The 22183-nt window shown below is 43.1% G+C and overlaps 1 protein-coding gene across 1 annotated transcript in view; it reads right to left on the bottom strand.

Annotated features, from left to right (window-relative positions):
- The window catches only part of fgf22 (fibroblast growth factor 22), a 32461-nt gene extending 10899 nt beyond the window's left edge, over positions 1-21562 (bottom strand). The window contains exon 1 of the mRNA XM_037769656.1: positions 20267-21562. Coding sequence (XP_037625584.1) covers positions 20267-20639 — 373 coding nt within the window. The 5' untranslated portion in view covers positions 20640-21562. The remainder of the gene's footprint in view (positions 1-20266) is intronic.
- Between the last annotated feature and the right edge of the window lie 621 nt (positions 21563-22183).

The following is a 22183-nucleotide window of genomic DNA, read 5'->3' as shown; positions in this document are numbered from 1 at the left end:
ACTGTTTGAAAATGAAGGCAGAGCCCTGATCATCTCCCTGCATGCTCTCAGAGCCACTGACACAGATGCAGTGATTCTTGTGCTGACACACCACTTGCCTTGGATTTGATCAGTCACCACACGCTAAGGGCCATAATCACAGTTTTTTGTGGCTCAACATTATGTTGTAAAGGCATAAACAATGGCCTCTGCCCCAAATCGATGTCATGATTATGCTTTATGGCCCATTAAATGAAAGGGCAGTGTGCTATCGTTGCTGCTTGTGTTTCTTGGCTGCCTTTCAGGCTGCAGGTAAAGCCTCAGCTTTTCTTTTCATTGCAAGTGAAACAAATGTGTTTTTAATAATGGCAGCATACTCAGAAAAGTCACACGACAACTGACTGATCTGGTTTTTGCCACTTTTTATATGTGGTCTAGAGTCAGGTTAATATCACGCTGTCTTTCTGGCTTCAGTATGCGGTAAACAAACTAAGTCCTACAACGTGTCGTCTGACCACATCTATTCTACATGCAAAACTGGGGAAAGTGGGGAAAACTCTACCATCACAGCCTCCTTCTGGCTGCATCCCACTGCCACATAATCTCTTTTCAAGAACTCTGTTTCGTTTGTCATTGTGGTCTCAACACAATAAATCGCGCTAAAGGGGATAACAGTGTACCCTCGTAGGCAGTCATGGTGTTGTACTGAAGTCGTACACACGAAAAGACAAACCAAACACTGGCTCTGGATAGGGCCGTTCACGTTTTCACATTTTCGCGTTGGCCACCGTAGCTCTTCTACTTGCTTGGTACATAGGAGAAGTTTCAGTTGGTTGCAATCTGCAACCTCACCGCTAGATGCCACCGAACCCTAGACACTAGACCTTTAATGTGTATGTTGCAGTTTACAGCTGTAGATGTTTAAGCTTGGGCTAATTTGAACTACTTTAAATACTGTTGGGTAGTTTAATCTACAGCAATGCATCATATTCTATAAGATCATCATGTGTTTGCAGCATCACTGTCCTGTGAGAACCTCATGTCTCTAAAAAGTTAACTTTTCGTGAACTCAGAAAAACAGACATCCAAGAAGCTTTTTAAATAGTTTATTTAGCTTAAGAAGCATATAAAGGAACACTTCCAATCCAATACACAGTATACAATACACTGATATCTCTACTGTGTGGCACATGATACCGGGTCAGTGATGATCTCATTGCCGTGAGAGGCTGATGTGAAAGCTGATCTTCAATTTGCTGTGGAATATGACAGCATTGCGGAACCGGAGAGATAATTTACAGGAAACAGTGTGCTGGACTGGAATCGTTGGCAATTTGAATATAATTTTGTTTTCCATTGTCTTACAAAGAGGATGCTAATTATTTTAAGCAGCCCTGTCATGTTTGTTGTGAAGTCAGTTCAATACTAGCATTTATAGTGACAGTTAGAGCAACCTTCCAGTACTTTTAGGTGTTTAGGATGTTTTTTTGGTGTGACTGGAACTAACTGTAGCACCACTTGAAAGCGAAACATTGAGCATATTTATATTTTCTGAGGGTATATGGATGGTCCTACATGGCTTTCTTATACCATACAGGACAGGTAAGGGAGGACAGGAACCGCACTGATCAGCCACACAGACTCTAGATTAGTTGAAACCAGAGGATGGAGTTAAATCACAACACACAAATGCAAAACACACCCAAACTGAGTCAAAGGCAAGAGTAAACATGATCCTCCTGATGAACCAGGCCTTCAGTGGATGACTGAGAGTCTCTCCTGGTAAAGTTTATCAACCAAACATTTGACCCCTGAGATAAATCCACCCCACACAGCCCTTGATTAGCAGATGATGTGGAATTCCCTAAATGGCTATTTCCAATGTTGAGGGGGTCGGCTATGGTAAGTTGTACCTAAGTACATTAGGCAAGTACTGCAACAGAAGACAAGACATCAACAGAAATGTTGAACAGAGACTTTGTGTTTTGGGTGCACTGCAGCACAATGGACTGGGCTGCTCTGCAGGCAGAAACTTCTGAGCATGGAGCACATTTTGGCCACGAGCGAAGTCAGAGCAGGTGTTTTACATCTGTTTTTTGAAGGTAGAAGTACCCGCTTTGACATGACTGATTGGAGTGCCACAATGATTTTCTGCCCTATATCTTAAATAGCATTTTAAATTAGGTCTTCTTTGAGTGAATTACTAATTGTGCTCAGACTTTTGAAGACATGCCAAGGATATTAAGTCAGTTTATAAGCAGTTGCACATTTTTATGTACTTCGCACATTGCAGGTTTACACTCCAATTTAAAAGTTTTCACCTAGTTCAGTTTTTATACAGCTTTTAGGAGGTTTCAGGTCCATTTGAAACATTTTGGTTAAGGTCAGGGGAAGCGATTTTATGCTCTTCATTCTAAAAGGTTCATTATTTTGGTTAAAGTTGAGGCTTTGCTCAGGATTTCCCCATTCATTAATTAACACCCTGGTTGAGTCACTTCATACACATAGTGATGAAATGATGACATTTATTTTTGTTTGAATAAGCGTGATGATCAGGCTCAAAATACGTATGATGCAATGCCTTTATTGGTTTAATGGACCGACCAGTTCTGGACAGCAATATAAAATTTACAGTCTCTTTAAAGGAGCTGTGACTGCCACTCTGAGAGCTCTGAGAGGATTTGTGCTTTGGTGTTTGTGAGTGGCCCTCTGTTGCGGAGCAGAGCAGCTGTCGGTCTACAGGCAGTTCCTCCCTCCCTTCCTACAAACTGTACCTGTCTTTCTCTCCTTCCTCCTGTCTCCCATCTGCCAGCTTGCCTTTCACTGCCCGTCTGTCCTTCACGTCTCCTCTGTCGTAGCACTTTGGTCTCACAGTCTGGTTCTCTCCCTGCCTGGGTCACCCCTCCTCTCCCTCCCTCCCTCCCGGGCCTGTCTGCAGCGGGTCTGCCGACATGCATCATACCTATTAACTCTCACAGGGCTAGGATGATTTATTCATCCCCTTACTATACCAACAGCTATGAGATATGTCTGCCCCGAGCTGAGCCGGGCTGGACTGATCTCACACATGCACACAAAAACACACAAAACACACAGCCTGCAGTTACAAATCTCAGGTTTTTGTCACTTTGGGTTTTTTTGTGCAATAGAAACGAGATTAGAACAACAAGGTAGGATAAGAAAAACTAGAAAAATCTCCAAGATATTCAGTAATGAAATGAACTGAACAGCCCTCATTCTCATTATCCACCACATGTTTCTAGGGATGCACCGATACCGGATCAGATATCGGGCCTCAAATAGCTGGAACGGGGAATTGGTGACAATGGGGCCGATCTATTCAATTCAATTCTATGTAGTATATACATTATATACTGGAATTTGAATTCCTGTATAAGTTTTGACCAATTTGTTGCTGCATTAAAAAGGTTTACACTTGAATTGTACTTCCTGTTCATTTTGAAGATTTATCAAGTTTCTGGTGTACGATTTATTATTTTAATAATATATAGCAATTCAGTACATTTTATATCTTTGTATTTATTTGCCACATTTAGTTTTACAAAGTTAGAAAAGCATGCCTTGCCTTACACATAAAAGAATGATCCCAGTCACCTCCATACAGTGCTGCATACAGCTTATTAATTATATACTGGAATCAGAGCGGTACTCAGTGTTGGCCGATACCCAAAGCCCAGGTATCGGTACCGGTATCTGAAAAGGCGGATCAGTGCATCCCTACATTTTTCACCACGTATCCTCATATAACGCTTTGTATGATATCTTGCGAAAATGTATTTCTCATTTTTCGTGTGTTCATCAACACGAGCGATCAGTGCGCCTGCGCAAGCCCCTGCAGTGCAGAACCTGTTGTTTAGGCAGCAAGACTAGGTGGTTAGGTTTAGGAAAAGATTGTGGTTTGGGTTAAAATAAGTACGTTTAAACTGTTTCGTTAAGTTTAGGCAACAAAACTGCTTGGTTAGGTTTAGGAAAAATACATAGTTTGGGTTAAAATAGGTATGCTTGTTATGTAAAATAACTATTTGTTGGGAAACTTACGTAGGTGGCTTTAGTTAAGTACTTAAATTACAACCCGGTCTCACTTTCAACTCGTTAAGTACCGCCACTTGGTACCCCTCGGCATCGGACACTGACGGACGGAAGCACCTTTAGCGACAGTATGTGACGAAACAGGCTTTCAACTAACTCCAATGAAAACCGGCGTTATTCAACGGTCAGAGCAAGTGACGTAGTATTAAGAACGTAAGAGTTAGTGGTAGCCCTGCCTGTCCTGGCTCACGATTACGTGGGTTATATACGAATTACAATGTATTACTTTTCGTAGGTATAAGTACGAACAGTGGGTGAGAACTGCCTGCAGCAGCAGATTCAAGCCAACATGCCAAGTAACTCAGTTCCTCAAATGAGCTCAGACTGTCTGGAAGTCTGTTTCTCTTGCCTAATATAGCTCTGAATTCCTGGACAGTTAGGAATCCTTCAACTCGACTTATGTTTGATCAAACAAAATGCATAATTAAAGTAACAGCAAAGGAAATAAGAAACAGGATTATTTTTGCACCTTTCTTTTTTTCCACACACTTTAACTTTCACAGATCTAAACACGCTGTCACTCTCTAAATCGCTCTGTACACACAGTGTGCATGTGTGCTGCCATTTCAATACGACTGTGTACAGTGTCCTCTATACCTCGAGGAAGTAGGACGCAGGAAAGACTGGTCTGCATATTGTGTGCGTATTTGTGTGAGTACATTCCCTTGCATGTGTCCCGCCCCATCAAAGGAACAAGGACGATGGATAGAAAGGACAGGAAGAAAGGAGAGAAAAGACTGGCAGAGGGCTGGTCTTCCCTGCCCACATATCACTTGCTGTTCCCGCATTCCATTAAAATCTCTGGAGGGATGAGAGTCAAGATGAGACTGATAAGATTATTTTCCTCCTGTCTTTTTAATCTCAGGCCATATTCAATGGCCAGTGCCTTTTGTTCAGCAAAGGTTTTATTATTATTAGGGCGGTTGATCAAATAAAATACTTAATCATGCTTAATCGCACATTTTTTATCTGTTCAAAATTAACCTTAAAGGGAGATTTGTTAAGTATTTAATACTCTTATCAACATGGGAGTGGACAACTATGCTTGCTTTATGCAAATGTATGTATATATTTATTATTGGAAATCAACAGGCAACAACAGCTGTCAGTGTGTCAGTGTGCTGACTTGACTATGACTTGCCCCAAACTGCATGTGATTATCATAAAGTGGGCATGTATGTAAAGGGGAGACTCGTGGGTACCCATAGAACCCATTTTCATTCACATATCTTGAGTTCAGAGGTCAAGGGACCCCTTTGAAAATGGCAATGCCAGTTTTTCCCTCGCCAAAATTTTGTGCAAGTTTGGAGCGTTATTTATCCTCCTTCGCAACAAGCTAGTAAGCATGGTTGGTAAATGGATTCATTAGGTTTTCTAGTTTCACATGATGCCAGTATCTTCACTCTAGCTTTAAAACTGATTCCGCTAAAAACTGCAAGCTGGTTAAAGCGTTAAAGAAATTAGTGCCGTTAAAACGAATTTGCGTTAATGCGTTATTATTGTGTTAACTTTGACAGCCTTTCTTTTTATCATCATTATTATTATTATCCTTAGTTTTGCTCATAACTGGCATGTAGGAATGATTCGTCCCCTTGACCGAAGTCTTTGGCTGCTTTGCTTTAACTTCACGTCAAATCATTCCGTCTTTGTTTCTGCTCTTCTTGCAGCTCTGCAGTACTGGGGATATCAATCTCTTTTGTTATTGAACGAGCAAATGTCATCCGTGAAGAAATACCTTTAAATTACAAGAGGAAATCTGGAAACAATTTCAAGTGCACTCACTCAAAGTTGTGTGCTCAGGCTGGTCTTTGGCCAGTTCCCGCTGCCTGCCAGACTGAGCCACTGAGGGAGGTGTAAAGCAGAGACAATCTTCTTCTCTACAAGCCGGGCCCAGTTTTTTTGAGCCATGTGAACAAGCCACATGGTGGTGATCTGCTGAAAGCTGACTCCCACACTCCCTCGGCCCCAGCCCCGGCCGCAAGGGGTGACATTCTCTCACACACAATCCAGAGGCCGGTCCTCTTTCAGGACTCGCACTCGGCCCTGTTCCCCCCACCCTTTCATACGGTGCTGCTGGGAGAAGTACTCCAGGGATTAGCCCAGCCAGGTCTTTCAAAGGCCATTAGAGCAAATTACAGGTATCCTGTTACCAGTGCGCTGGGACAGGCCAGGTGAGGGGCGCAGAGGCCAGGCGGGAGAGCAGGGGTCAGCTTGGGACAAAAAGACAAGGCCACCCTGGGCCCCACTCTATCGGAGTGTCTCCCTGGCTCCACAAACTGGTAGGCCTGCATCTATGAATGGCTCACTTGATGGGACCTCAGAGACATTGTCTCACCACCGTAACTTTAGCCTTTTTTTTCTTAGTACTCCTCCGCCCACCCCCCCACAACTCACTCTCCCCACCCTGGTTTTCTCGTCTTTCGATTGATGTGGGCATGGCTCTGCCCAGATAACTGATCACACAAAACGACTATAAAACATGAGCAAAATTCAATAGAATACGACACAAGGCTGTGTCATATCGACCGCGGTATTGAGAGTATGATCTAAACGCTGCAAACTCTGTCATGTCCTGGCTACACTACGCCACACAGAAAGCTCTGCCTTGGGCCAAAGATTTCATTTGAATCACATTAACCAATTCTACTTCAAACCTAAATTGAAATCGTAATGGACCACACAACCATTAATGTGTGTCTTGTCAATGTATCAGTATGCTGCAGGCATCATGAGCCTGATGCTGCTGATAACGTTGTGGAGATGGCCACTGGGAGTTCCGCATCCTGCCATTTTCTTTTCTCTTGACTACTCGCACACACACTCCCGCCCGCACACACACATGCCTCTTGGCCACTTGTGCCGGCCACACATGCCTCACCCAATCCCAACTGGTGGATGACAATCTAGCGGAGGAGTTGCGGAAGTGTTTCATTAGCCAATTACCGCTGGTAGATAAAGCCCGCGTTCCCACAGTCCGCAAGGCCGGGGGTCAAATGTGACCAATTACCCTCCATCCCCTCACAGGACAGATTAGTCTGTCTGATTTATCCCCAGACAGACTGACCCAATACTCCAGAATCACCACCCACATCTGGATCTATCTGTGTGTGTGTGTGTGGAGAGAGGCAGCTGTATGTGTGTTTGAACAATTTCACTCTTCAAAATCCCTGCTTATGCAGTCAATGAACTTGCAAAAGTGATACTAACGGGCACTAAATGTTAGTACAAAGTAGGAGTGGAGCAGCATTCACAGTTCAGTATGTACCTCGGTTTTGAGGTCACGGTTCGGTACGTTTTCGGTACAGGGAAAACGAAAAAAATAATAGCCTAATAATGAATAAATTCTTTTATATTAATTTAACATTCAACAGTGGCTCATAGTCAAAAACAATGGCAAAGCTCAGGTCAAAGACTCTGGCAGTACTGTTACTCTTCTACCACACACACTGCCCATCAAACAGTGATTAGTGTATCTGCATGTCCTGTCAGCATGCACTCCATGTACCACTGAACACTAACTTCCTTGGACATGCTAAGCTGTGATTGTATGTAATGGAACATCAGTCAGTTCATTAGGGACCTCCAGGATGCTGAATCAAAGGGAAAAGACCCTCCGCTGATCAAACCCCAAATTTACAAGCATGGTGGGGGCAAGCCAGCCAGAAAAGGTAACACAAGAGGACAACCTGAGGGTGAGTGGTGGGGTGGAGGGCTGGTGTAGTGAGGCTGAGGGATAGCAGAGGTGAAAAAGGTTAATGAAGCCCGTGGTGTGCTCCTCTGTGTCTGTGTGGTACCGAGGGGCCGCAATTTTACCGACCAAGAGGCCTTTTCTTTAATCAAGGAGGGCAAACTGCCTCCAAATCATGCATCACATCCGTAACAAGCGAACAGTGAGCTATCAAAGGCTTCACAGATAGTTACGAACAGATCTGCCCGCTGAGAGCTTTGTGACTCACGGCTTCTGCAGTTTCCTGCACTTTGGTGCCCTGGGGGGGGCAGCGGCTGGGATAGCGGGATCCACATTAGACTGAGGTCATTCTCTGTGCCACTAAATTGCAGTAAGCTGGTGTGTTGCATCTGTGGCTGGTTTGGTTGGCTGTCCAGACCAGACTCAGCCACTCTGAGTGGAAACACAATCAGGACAAAACAAAGGCCTTGTTTACAGTTTTCTACCTTCATCTTCCCTGGTAGTTATTGAAGAGCATCCACATCTGTGCCAAACCAGCATTCTCTGTCAGTTTTAACCACAGTGAATCTGTGCCCACATTGGCAATCAATCGTTTATTTTTAGTAGGGCTGTCAACCGATGAAAATATTTAATCGCGATTAATCGCACATTTTTAATCTGAGATTTGTCAAGTATTGAATACTCTTATCAACATGGGAATGGGCAAATATGCTTGTTTTATGCAAATGTGTATATATTTATTATTGGAAATCAATTAACAACACAAAATAATGAAAAATATTGTCCAGAAACCCTCACAGGTACTGCATTTAGCATACAAAATATGCTCAAATCATAACATGGCAAACTGCAGCCCAACAGGCAACAACAGCTGTCAGTGTGCGGACTTGACTATGACTTGCCCACAACTGCATGTTATTATCATAAAGTGGGCATGTCTGTAAAGGGGAGACTCGTGGGTACCCATAGAACCCATTTTCATTCACCAAAATTTAGCGTAATTTCCCGATTTCCTGTCTTCTAAATAGCATTCATGTCAAACTTCAGGTCGTAACTACGACTGGGAAACTTTTCTGTTTTATGCTGATAGTGGAGGCTGAAAACCCAACAAACATGGACGCCTCACATCTACGAAGGTTGGCTGATAAATGTATTTAAACTTAAATTTTATAGATATTGCGAAATACTGTCAATGCACATTACTTTTAAAGGGGCACTTCACTGATTCACTGTCGTATAACGTCTTCTCTAGTGGGAGATTCCCAAAGTTTGAAAAATGACCCTGATGATGTCATGTCATATCTCGCCTCAGGCTTGAGACTTACATTTTTTACAAATACAAATTGGAGGTGATGATTGAAAGAAGTGGACATTTCTGAGGCAGGGCTGATCTAATGAAAGACACTATTCAGATGCATTATGGGAAATGTAGGACCCATATGAGCTTGACCCATACTTGGGACTAAAACTCAGGATATCTTGGTCTTTATAACTTCGATTTTGACCATTCTTTGTTTAAACTATCTCTTGTGAGACGGAATACAGGTTTTTTTTTTTGCTAGTTGTTCTGTATTCAACATCAGTCTGAAAACTCACAGAGTTAGTTTGGAGACTACTGCCAACTATAAGTGCTCAGGTGTGCAGCGAGGTTCCAGTGAGTGAGCACCAGGATACAGAATATTCTCTGTGGCCTGAGCCTGCCCCATATTTACATTATTAAAATGAGATGGGCATACAGGGAGGTGACAGAAGGCACAAGAGTGAAATCAGGGCCCTGTCAGAGCTGTCACTTGCTCCACTGGCCAAAGGGCCCTGACCCCAATCCTATCCACTGCAGGGGAGGAGAGGGGGAAATGGAGACAGCAGGAGAGAGAGAGCGATGGTGATAGGTAGAAAGGGGCAGACAGATACAAAGAAAGATGAAAGATATGTGTATAGAAATAAATATATGAAGAGAAATGGGTACAGAGAGAGAGGCAGGAGGTTCACATCAAACCAGCTTCTACCTGTGCAAAGGTGAGATGAAAACCTGGTGTTTCACATGCATTTGAATTATACTCTGCCTGCTCAGTTATGGGGCAGAAATATGTATTATAACCGCAACCTTTTCTTCCTAAGAAAAGGGGGGAATGTCATATATAAATGTTATGATGTTACGTCCACTTTTTCATGCTCTGAGAAACTAAAGACAATTGTCCAGAGTTTCCCTTTCACACATGTAGCACACAACATGACGATTGTCTGTGTCAGATGCATTCTCTCCTTCTGGAAATACTCTGTTTGATTTAGGCGGGTAGGGCGTGCAGGAGGCAGGACATGACGTGGATTGCACCACGGTCAGGTAGCCGGTTTAATTTGTAAAATAATGACTGATATATTTGACTTCAGGACATCTCTGTTTACATACATGCTGAAAATCACACATTTTACTGTATCAATTTATTGCAATATTGTAATATCAAATCGCAATACTTGTAGAATCGCAATACTTAAAAATCGCAAAACATTACACGGCATTTGTACTAGGGGTCTAGCAGGGTAAAGTCTGTTTAATGTTTGGTCTGAATGATTTGGACATTTTCATTCTCACATACAGCTCCTCCGATAAAGTCTAGATCATTTCAGGGTTGAAGTGCATGTGTGAACAATGCTTAAAATTAGCTAGATAAAATTTGTAGTAACCATTCAGCGAGAAGGAGGCTGCGTTGAGGACAAAGATCTCCGTATCCATACAGTAGAGGGCTGATGCATGGTGTGGCTTATACTGTCCTACTTCAGCTATATCACTGCAGTGCTCTGTGCCACCCTCTGTGTTCTAATGAGGAGCATGGCCTTCCAGACGGGAAAAACACCCGCGTGCACACAAGCTTGCACATGTCAGTGTGCGCGCAAACACACACACACATGCATGCGTCTGAGTTGAGTGCAAGGTAAGGTCTGGTTCATATTAGCCATTAGGGAGAGGAAACGCACATCTTTTTCAGCTTAGGGTCCACTTCATGCTCCTGCAATGGCACGAGTATAAACACAGGCACATGCTTGCTAAAATGTACACACACATTCAAAGAGCCCTGACACGATACACACATCCTGCTCGTGTTCGTTTAGCCAAATGGCCGTAGAGATAGAAAGCAGGTACGGGTGGATGTTTGTAATGCCGTTCAGAAGAAGACGCTGTATGGTCTCAACCTGTTGGTATGCACAGAGTCCTGCATCGAAGTCGCCGTTTTTAGCCTTCCACATTTGCATTAATTATCCTACTTTCAGGAAATAGCATTTGCAACACAGTTATTCAGTCCAGACGGACTTATCTGCGTCAGTCTTCGAGGCACAGCAGCTTTTTTTTTTTTTTTTTGTTTGCTTTCATAAAATTGTCATCTAACTCCAGAGACAAACCAAAATATAACTCGCATGTGATTTTATTAGATCTAAAGTTTTCAGTTTAAGGTCAAATTTGAGATAGGTGTACCCTATTCCCACCCGGGTGACAGTCCATGTAGTCTGCATTTCTACATTGTGACCCTTGTATTAGAATGTAAATGGTCTATCTTACTACATCTTATCTATACTCTACTTTATGGACTGCAACTAGAATGCAAAATGAATGTACTCTAATCTCACATAGGAACTTTAAGATTAAAATTTAAAAAATTGCTATATGATCGTAATTAACACTTTGAACTACAGATTCTTAGCGCTTATATTCTGCTTTCATTTGTATAAACACAGTCACAGGTACGGGTGGAAGAAAAAATCAAATATCGTGATATTATGTTTTGTGATACTGTATCAATTCTCAAAAACACTCTATTGGTTTTTAATTAATATGTCACATGCAAAGATTAACTCAGTCAATACTTTATTTCATTTGCAAAGAGATGTACCCTCTCTGTGTATGTGCCCTCTCCAAGTAGTGCTATAATGTTGGATGTTACAGGGACTGTGATAATTTCAATCGCATAATAAGAAAGTTTGCATATGGTGTGTTCTTTATACTACTAATTTTCCTAAAATTAGATTAAAAAATCGCAATATATTGCCTCACTTACATTATCGCAATACATCGTAATATATTGAATCGTAACCCCTGTATAATGATACGTATCGTATCGCCAGATTCTTGCCAATACAAGGCCCCAGTCACAGGCATTCATTACTTAAACTCAGTACCTATATTCAGTTTGATTTCCATATTCATAGACTCATACTGTCCGGTATTTGTTTTAGTTCTAAGGATGGCAACGTCGATCGGTTCACCACTTTGGTCCAGACTGAAATGTCTGAACAACTATTGGATGGATTGTCATTAAAGCTTTTTACTGATATTCATGGTCACCAGAGGATAAATCATACTGACTACTACTAATACCACTACTACTACCTACTACTGTGATCCCCTGACTTTTCCTCAAGTGTTTTTCTTCTAGCAGCATTTTTGTTTTTGAGTGAAATGTCTCGATCGGATGGATTGCCAGGAAATGTTGTATTGACATTAATGGTGCCCATAGGATGAATACTAATGACTTTGGTGATTAGCACCATCATCTGTTGTTTACAATTAGCATTACAGCCTCACAGAGCAGCTAGCATGGCTTGTAGACTCTTAGTCTTGTATAAAATTGTTTTACAAAATCTTAACTCGCACTGAACGACATGATGTGACGTCTGCATGATAAGAAATGTTGTGTAATCGCAAGCTTCCTCAGTATCTTTTTTGCCACACAGTTCAGTGTGACCAGTTAAATATAGTAAATATGACATTTCCAGTTATGATCCTCAGTGCGATGCAGCACCATTTCTCCACAGAGGTGTCATGATCAAACAGATTTCCAGTCTATTACACATTGCCAGGTGCTGTAAACTCGACTTTTATGACTTGGTTGCCTGACAGCAAGTCAATATTTAGCTACACAGATTGATGGGCAGGTTGTGGTTGCTCCGTTCGCGTGTGTGAGTTGTTTGTGTAGCTGAGATTAAAGTCTATTGAAAGTCCACGGAGCTCTCATGTGTTCCTGTGGCTTAAAGCTTCATGGGGAAAAAAGGGCGGGGAGCCCAGATTTACCTGAATGTCACCTGTGAGAAAGAAGCATCTAGATTTTACTGCTTCTTATTGCTTCCTTTATGATCTGAACCAAATCCACCAAGGAGGGATATCTGTCTTCAGGGCAACAGGTGCATTACATTCCTGCTATTATTGCTTCCTAGTCCCGGGTTCCTTGTGATTTTAGGTTAAATATGAACACCTTTAAACTCCTGTAGCTGTAGCCAGTCAGCCGTAGCTGTATTTAGGGATGCCAAGTTGTTTTTTTTCACCCCGTCTAGCAGGGGTTCTCTTTCAGCTTCTTTATTCCCGGGCCAGTGGTTAAACGCCTTCCAAGACATGATGTCTGGCTCAGTTTGAGCGGGGAGGTGAGAGGCTTTATTAGAAGGGTCAAAACAAAACCATTAATCTGTCTTGGTCTATCTGAGGTTGAGGCAAGACCTGTCTCCCCTGACTCAATGGGCTGATTACGTCAGTGCATATGTGTGTGTATAGGGTCCGAGATGTGAGTGGCGGCTGCTTCTTGGTGAGAATTTCCTTTGGCGAAAGATTTCAAACATGTGGTGCTGCATGAGTAAGACTAGCTGGTCGACTGTTCCCATCTGATCTAATTAATACTTATTTTACACCTTTCACACACAAAAAGCACACAGTAATAACAGTGCTAATGTGTTCTCATTGAGGAAAAGGCCAAACTCTTTACCCCCATTTTAAAAACGTACTGCCTGGCTGTGACTATGTTCAACGTTGTATTGCCATACTGTAATTAATTGTGGCTCATTACGATGATGTATAAAGCACCTAAATCATTTTGGGAGTAGATTTTGAATGGCAACAGATCAATCTGCTCTTGAGAAAAAAAGACGGAAAATAAAAGTATAATGGTTATTTTTTCTGGCCCAAAGAATATTTAAAGAGTCAAACCTCAATTTTGCTCTATTACACTCTAGTAATCATTTTCTGATGTTCACACTATTTCTTCCTATTTAGAAATGGATATACTTGAACCTTGTGTTCAGTGTCATTCTCCGTTTTTTAAGAGGCTTTTCAGAACATCAGTGCAAACACCTTTTATCAATGGCTTTAAGACCCAAGTAGCGGGTTACTGGCACTGTGAAGTCGTCTCTTTTGTGTTCCCTTCACACCCACAGGATGTCCAGAGCTGTGGGATGCTATAAAGGAGCCAAAGTCAGACTCTATAAACCTGCTGATGAACCCAGTAAATCCCAGAGAGGAGCCGGAGCCAGACTGCTAAAGGTTGTTAGCTACTAATTGCTACATTTCTAGAGCCCATTCATGATATCAAACCCTGGTGGCAGAAACCAGGGATCCTCTGCTAATTAGGGTGACACTGACACTCTTGTCCTGCAATGTTCCCAGGACAGTGATAGTGTGTGTGTGTGTGTGTGTGTGTGTGTGTTTGAGAGAGTGATTTAACATGCGTGTTCAACACGCATGCGTGTGCCAGTGAAGTTTTATTTAGCTTTCGGCCTCTTAACACAAGGAACAGCTGGCAAAGGGTCGATTTTCATTTGTCTCCCACAGGCTGAGGCCATGCACTGTCCTTACTGAAGGGATAATAAATGCATGATTCGTGGGATTTTACCCTCCCGTTGGCATCCAAAATGTCCACGAATCCCGCTCTCAGTTGAGACGACCCAGAGGAAACCTTACATAATGCCTAATGAGCAACGGGAAACGCTCCAGCACTCCTCTAGCCTTTAATTTCCACCTCAATACTGAGCAGAGCACGCCCCAGCCCTTCTCCTAGCCTCATTAACATGTGTATTCTCCCGATTCAAAACACCAAAGCACTTCCTTCGGCCAGGTGCTTCCCTCTTTAGCCCCTCCAGCCCCGGTGCTGTTGATCCAGTCACACGTCCCTGTCTGGGCTCCACCAGAGTTAATGGTGAGTCATGGTAAGGATGTAGGACAGAATAAACGTTCTTACACCTTTTAAAATGGCAGACAGCGCGGAACAGACATTTTGTCATGTCTGTCCCTTTGGCATTTGTGTGCCATTGTCCCTAAATTGCAGCCTAGATAACACATGAGCTGATGATGGAGAGTAGTGGTGTTTTTGAGTCTGACTTTATGTTAATTTAAAAGGAATAAGGCTTTGTATGCACATATTATTTCAGATTAATCTCAAGTGTCTTCTGTTTTAGTATATTACAATGATGAGTACTTAAAGGGTAACTTCTGTATTTTTCAACTTGGACCCTATTTTCTAGGGCTGGGACGATACACCTATCTCCCGATTCGATACTATCACGATACTTGAGTGCCGATTCGATATGTATTGTGATTCTACAAGTATTTTGGTTAACTTTTTAACACTACGACCATGGGAAAAAGTTGAATCATACACTTCTAGGGACTTGGAAAATCTTTAAATTGATATAGTAAAAATGTTTGATTTTCAGCATGTAGCACGAACCCTCCGCCGTTTTCTGCTTTGTAGTTTCAGTTTGCCAGCTCACCGGTTTGTTTAGGTTGACGGATACGGAATTGATATGACGTCACGTTACTCTAGACTACAACAATAAAAGCGGTAACTTCTTTCTACCTCTGCATAGACTCAAATGAAGCAAATATATTGATTCTGGCATTAAAAAAACAATTACAAAATTGTTAAAGCAAAGTCGCGATACATAGGTGAATTGCTTTTTTTTCCCCACTCCTACTATTTTCCCATGTTTGTGTGTCTGACTGACTGATAGGGTCAACAATTTCTGAAACTGCTATTGGGGCAAGCTGGCACCGTCATTAACGTCCACTAAAAGTGTTTGTTTTTGCCACTGACAGGCTCTGATTGTTATTATAAGTGTCTGACAACGTTATGGAAAGAATCTCACAAGTCTGGGTCTGAGATCTGGCAAGGTGACGTAGTGCCGGAAGACAACAGTGGGGTACAGAAAGCGTAGCTTAGTGTTATCTAAAAGATTTGTAATGTCATGGCTGAATATTTTGATGATTTCTACAATGTGGTGAGGTCTTTGAGTTCGACGGCAGCCCATATTTATTTGAGGCAGAGTACACGGATATTCAGATTTCACAATGAGACTTCTCCTTGAGCGGGACGAAAGGTAAGTAGAAGGTTTTATTTCTCTGTAGAGTCCTTTCCATAATGTTGTCAGACACTTCTAATAACAATCTGAGCCTGTCAGTTGCAAAAACAAGCACTTTTAGTGGACATAACATTACATGGCTCACTTGGCCTCGCAGCTCGTTTTGCGACTCCCGGTTAAAGCGTGCACTGCTCCCTCTGGACCAATTTCAAAAATTGTTGTCCCCATTAGTCACTTAGACACAAAAACTTGGGAAAATTAGGTTGAAAAATACCAAAGTTACCCTTTCACAAGAGCTGGAGAGTACTTAACTACATATGACTGTTCACAAGTGGTACATAATGATGCTATTTCCTGAGTATGAGGTACGATTGAACCAGTATTTACTCCTACACTTAAGTTCAGTTGACCCATAAATTAAACAGATTTTCAAATATGAAGAATTTTCTATACATTCACATACCGGTAGTTTAACTTTTCCTCACTCTAATCTTCATTTTGCTACTTCATGTGCAGAGACAAATGTTCATCACTGCCAATGCTGTCACTGGTTAAACCTTTTAGGTGTAGTTAGTCATCTGTCTGCAGCTCGTCCTGTCTTTTCCCATTTTCAAATTCAACTCAGTCTCTCCTTGGCAAGTGACAGTTTCCCCCGTCTAAAACAAGTTTGAATAATTTCCACAACATACTTCAGGAGGGTGGAAGATTTTCTTCCCGTGGGTCCCATCCAAGTCAAATACACTCGTGAACTAGGAAAACTCTCACATCAAACAGCAAGATGTTGCACACCAAGAGAAATTCAGTAAACACAACACACCCTGGCTGTGAGGGTTGCATGGCTGTAGAGGCAGAATGGAGCTGGTCTGGCCGCGGTGACTTGTGTGATTATAGCGGCGTGGTGAGGTGACCTTATTTCCTAAGGGTGAACGGGCTGTCACTACCTGGAGGCTGCACAAACCTTTGATGCCTTCAGCCACACACACCCAAAGTTTAACAGTCCATCCTTTAAAATGAGATGAAATATTGAATAAAATATATACAGTACGGCATTCCCAAAAATAATTTGTAAAACAAAACAGAAAAAGCAGGATAAATAGAAAACAAGCTTGTAATTAAAGCCATAACATTTCAATTAGCCCTCATGTATTAACTGAATTTGACTTAAGTGACTGCGATAAACAGCGTTTTCACCCTGTAATCTACTCTTTATTATTTACTACTTTACAGTACTTAGCTTTATGATTTGCTGTTGCAATTGATCATGAAGCGGTTGCTGGGCGTGCCCGCACAGCTGTTGTGCTGTCTAATTAGCAGTCTATGACCGATGACCCAGGACAGGATATGATGCGTACCTGCCTCTGGAGCTTTTGTAAACACTTGGGTGTGTTTTTTCCCCTCGATCATTTTCTGCTTTGCCATAGGTCAAAAGAAAAACATGTCGAGGCCCTCCCCTTTGCTCCCTCAAAGTACTGTACATTGTCTCTTCTTGCGGCTATTTCAACAAGTTATTTTTAGAAAAAGAACGTGGATCTATATTTAGAGCTTATGGTTTCACAGTTCACAGTCAGATAATTGTTCTATCTCTCTGGTTTGATTAACAAATGCGTTGGAGGTCCGGTAAGCTCACAACTCGCTTGTTTCCGGGAACAAACTTCAGGAAGGGATACCTGGAACTTTGATGTTCGCGTGTGTGCGTGTGCGTGTGTTTGAGTGTATGTTTGTGTATATTTCCACATGTGTGCTCACACGGCAGGACATTTTTATCAGAACACTTTGGAGATGGAACTGATACACGTTCAGCCTGTCCTGTCTGTTGCGGATGTAAGTTTTGAATTTCATCACTCGAAGGGCATTTAATCTGTCCTGTTAATAACATCTGATACAGGGCATTTTAATGACTGCTGCACATCATTTTTGCTTGTCATGCTAGTAGCTAATTCCTCATGAACTGAAAGGTAAGACTGATAAACAGAAATGCATTTATTTGCCGTTTGTGTTTTGCATTTTTTCCTCTATCTCCCTTCAACCCTGTCCAGCCCTCTCATCTCTCCAAGTCAGTCTTCCTCCCTCTCGCCTCTTCCCTCAGCTGTTCCATGCCCCTGCTCCGCTGGGATTGATACAATATTTTCCAACCTCAATTAGCAGAGAGCCTGTTGACTAATTCCAACTGTTTTTGCACCTGAAAGGGAGCTGGGAGTCGGGGCTGGAAAAACTGAGTGGGGTGGAGGTGAGGGCCGGGGCCTGGGTGTAGCAGGCAGAGCTGTCGGGGCAATATAGCTGTGTCGACAAGAGTGTAAGGGCAACACAGAGGACAGAGGAGGGGTCGGCCAGGTCTGCCTGCTGGGCAGCGCTGCGTGCAGCCTCAGGACAGTCCTGAGCTCAGCAGGTTAATCTAGCACAAAACAAATGAAGAATGTGGAAATTATGATACAGACCAAAACAGTACTGTGTCTCCAACATTGTCCATTGTTTTTTGCAAGCACATAGAACAAGGTAATTCAAAAGTATCGACAAAATACTGAAAAAGAAATGCGTCTTCTCTCCTGTGAGAGCCGATGTTGCACTCTGGTATTCGCGTCACTGCTCTTTTAGTCATTAAATATGCACAACTTCCTGCTTGTCCTGCCACTCTAATCTATAGCGTGGCCACCGTATCAGTATCAAGAAATTGTCTGGGTCAGGAGGCTTTAAGTCTGATTGAAAGCCTCTTTATGGGATGGCAGTAACGGTAGCCTCGCACAGAAACCGAGTGAGACCTCAAAACGGCCTTAAACCAGATCTGCCCCATTGTGAGGCGCAACCACAGACTGACCACAAGGTCTACATGACCGCTGGTTTGGCGCTGCGCTCAGCTCACACCCTCGCTCTGTGTGAGCGAGCAGATAGAATCGTTCTTTCCACCGAAGGAAATGAGAGGATGATGGCTAAAGTGTATGAGGACATTATATTTAAGGGGACTGCACTTTTTCATAGAGAGCTACTGCAACCACATAAGCGTTAATAACGGCATGGCTATAGCAAGAAAAATTTCACAATCCTCAGCTGTAACTTTTACTACTTTCCAGAGACATTTATTTCAATTCAAACTCCTTTATGTTGCCAGATTGCTATTGCTACCACTCTTCCAGCACTGAAGTGTCAAATTCATGCAACGTTTGGGAGTCATATTTTATAATAGTAGCTGACAATTACCACGAATATGAGAGAATAATGTCCCAACTTGGAGAAGCCCACAGGTCCACATTTAACACCGTAATAATTCATCTCAACTTGAGTTTCTACCAGTGTGTGTGGTTTTAAAAGATTCTGCCAGGTGACTAATCCCGACAGGTTAACAAATGTCATCCAGTCTGCATGTTGGAGCTTATTGAAACAGTGGCAACAGACTGGCTGGCCTGTTAGCAGGACGCAGCAGCTGCTCCAGCCCCCGGTAGCCGTATGGAAAAACTCTGACTCACCCACTTGTATAAAAAGGCATTAACGAGCAAATGCATAAATATTACAGTCAAAGGCATAAACGTCTCTAAGGGCCATCCAGTCAGTCAGTCAGCCAGTGACTAATGGAGAAGGAGGTCAGATCATGACCACAGTCGGCTCATTTGACCTGGTCAAGCATCTGAAAGACGGCCATTGATGGGCGGCACGGCTGCTGTAAGAGCAGCCTCTTCTCAGGTGTCCCTGAAGTACACACTACAGAATAATCTGCAGCGTTGCATGCTGATTACTTTATGTTGGGAAGGTGCTAAAAGGCATGATTGTGGGGTTAAAGGGCAGGCCAGAGAGATTTACAGCTGTGTGCACGATTGTCCGAAAAATGTGACGGCAAACAGTAAATTGCTCAGTGAAGAAAGCACAAATGCATGAGGCTTTAAACTGAACTTTTTTTTCTCAGCACTTTAAATCTGACTTCAAACAGCAGTGTCATTATTTATGACAAATCAAACTATGAAAAAATACACATGAATCCATGTTTATCGGAGGAATGTGTTTCCTTTTACACCTGCTACTTACAATTGATGCACTTTCGTCACAGTTTTGACAAGTTAATCCCCCGGTTAAACTGAAGCTTTTTTTTTCCAAGCATCGCCAACTGATGCTCAATGTCTCTCCTCAAGTCAGCTTTCTTGTGCCGGCTGTCCCATGAGGAGTCTAAATCCACACTAGGGTATTCCCTTCTTACCTAGCAACGCATCTCTCACGCTCTAAACACAACACAAATAGCTCAGCAGAGATAGAACCACAGGATATCCCTATGAACTGCTATAAAAGGTGAACAGATAAGAAAGTCCAGCCATAAAAATAAAAGTGAGAACGTCACAGGGCATCCTGCCCTCTCTGTAACAACACATTTGAGAGACAGAACTTAGATGCACTTACTGTCTGCGTAGTTTTTCCGCCGGGTGCCGTCCACCTTGCCTGTTTTGTCAATACAGAGGAAGAACTTGTTGGCAGAGTAAAGCCGCCGTAGTCGGACGTCGCCCTCTAGGTGATTGTAACTGCGAGTGTGCCTTTCCAACGTCCATGAACAGTTGATGCCGCTCGCCAGCACCTGAAGGGGTTCATGTCCAACCCCAGGAGGACAGGCCCCTGTGGCGCTGCCGGCGGTGACCAGGAGCAGGGTGAAGCATGCCAGGCAAAGGGAGGCCGCGCTGGGTAGGGGGAGAGGTCGCCCGGCGTAGGCTGCAGCGGTGGCGGTGCCAAGGGCAGGTTCAGGACAGAGATGAGCTGCGGACGGCGTCCATCTGCACATGGTGGGTCAGACTCCCAAGGTGCACCTTGTGCAAGCTGTAGGCATGCTGATGATGGGGAGATGTCCCAGTGGTGGGATGACAAGAGGGTGGGAGTCCTGAAGAGAGAAGGGAGGCACTCACAGATCCTCTGGATGTCACAGATGACCAATCTCCTCTTTGGGCTGACAGCAGGCCTTCCTACAGCAACAAGCTGGTCAGAGTTTCTCCAGTTGACATCTTCTTGTCTTGTTTCCGACTCTATTTGTCCGATCCTTTCATGAAGTGTTTATGAATCCACCTTTAAAAGTTCCTCTTTAGTGTCGCTCCTTGTTTGTCCTCCTCCTTGGACTGAGGTCTTCTTTCCCGTACCACAGATAAAAGTCCTGGGCTGTGTGAGGATGCGCATGTGTGTGTTTGTCTGTGTGTGTGTGTGTGTGTGTGTGTGTGTGTGTGTGTGTGTGTGTGTGTGTATGGATATGTGTATTTTTGTGCGAGTGTGTGTTTAAGTATGTGTGCGTGTGTGTGTGTGTGTGTGTGTGTGTGTGTGCACCTTGCGATGCTCTACTCTTTCCAGCTGAATAGGAACAAGGTGCCTGTCTGAGCTGCTGACCCGTGGCTGAGAGGGAGTTGAATGAGGAGGGTTGGTGACTGACTGTGTATGTGTGTGTATGTGTGAGTGTGTGATACTGAGAGAGAGAAAGAGAGAGGGAGTGAGCGAGTATGGGAGGGAGAGAGCCGGTGTGTGTTTGCGACAGAGAGAGAGAGAGAGAGAGGCAGTGAGAGTGTGTCAGAGTGAGCGGTGAGTGTGTGTCAGCTAGCACGGGGCAGCGAAGCAGTAAGTGAACGGCCTCACGCTCTGCTGTGTGCAGTCAGTCAGTCAGTCAGTCAGTCAGTCAGTCCTCTCTTCTGTGGAGGCACCGGCTGAGTTGTCCTGCATTTTATCCTGGGCAGGGCCAGCATCTAGGGGGTTGAAAGAGAGAGGGGTGGGGTAGGGGGGGGTGGGGTGGGGCCACCGCACTCATTCATAACCATTTCAAACACATGAGAAAGGCTGCATCAAGCGCCGTCCCCTTTCTATTCTCTCTCAGAAAAGTTTGTTCTGTGAGAAACAAGTCTTTTCACCTGAGGATTTTATTATCCTCTTTTCTTTTTCTTCCTTTTTTTGGTCACGGACACCTGGAAAGACTTAGGCCGTATTCGAAACTGCCTACTACATACTACTGATGAACGCAGTATGCAGTATATAGTACATACTGCGTTCCTCAGTAGTGTGCCGTATGAAACAGTTGAAGCAATTTATTTTGCAGTATGCTTGGCCAGATTTTCTTAAAGCACTGGACAAATAAACAAACTTGTACCATTATTGCAATATTATCAAATAATACAACATTGATTTTTTTGTTTGTGACCAATGTTTGTTTACTTTATAAGATACTGCAGGTTTAGCTCCACTACCCCTTAAACAATTTATCACAGGGAAGTAAGACAAACAGGTTCGTCAATGAGGGGAGACTGTAATGTAAATATTAAACATTGCTCGACAAAATGTACTAACTTATTTATT

The sequence above is a fragment of the Sebastes umbrosus genome, chromosome 5 (assembly GCF_015220745.1).
Source record: "Sebastes umbrosus isolate fSebUmb1 chromosome 5, fSebUmb1.pri, whole genome shotgun sequence".
In the NCBI taxonomy this organism is placed as follows: Eukaryota; Metazoa; Chordata; class Actinopteri; order Perciformes; family Sebastidae; genus Sebastes; species Sebastes umbrosus.
The sequence above is the reverse complement of the archived record's forward strand: the minus strand, read 5'-3'. Positions and strand labels throughout refer to the sequence as shown.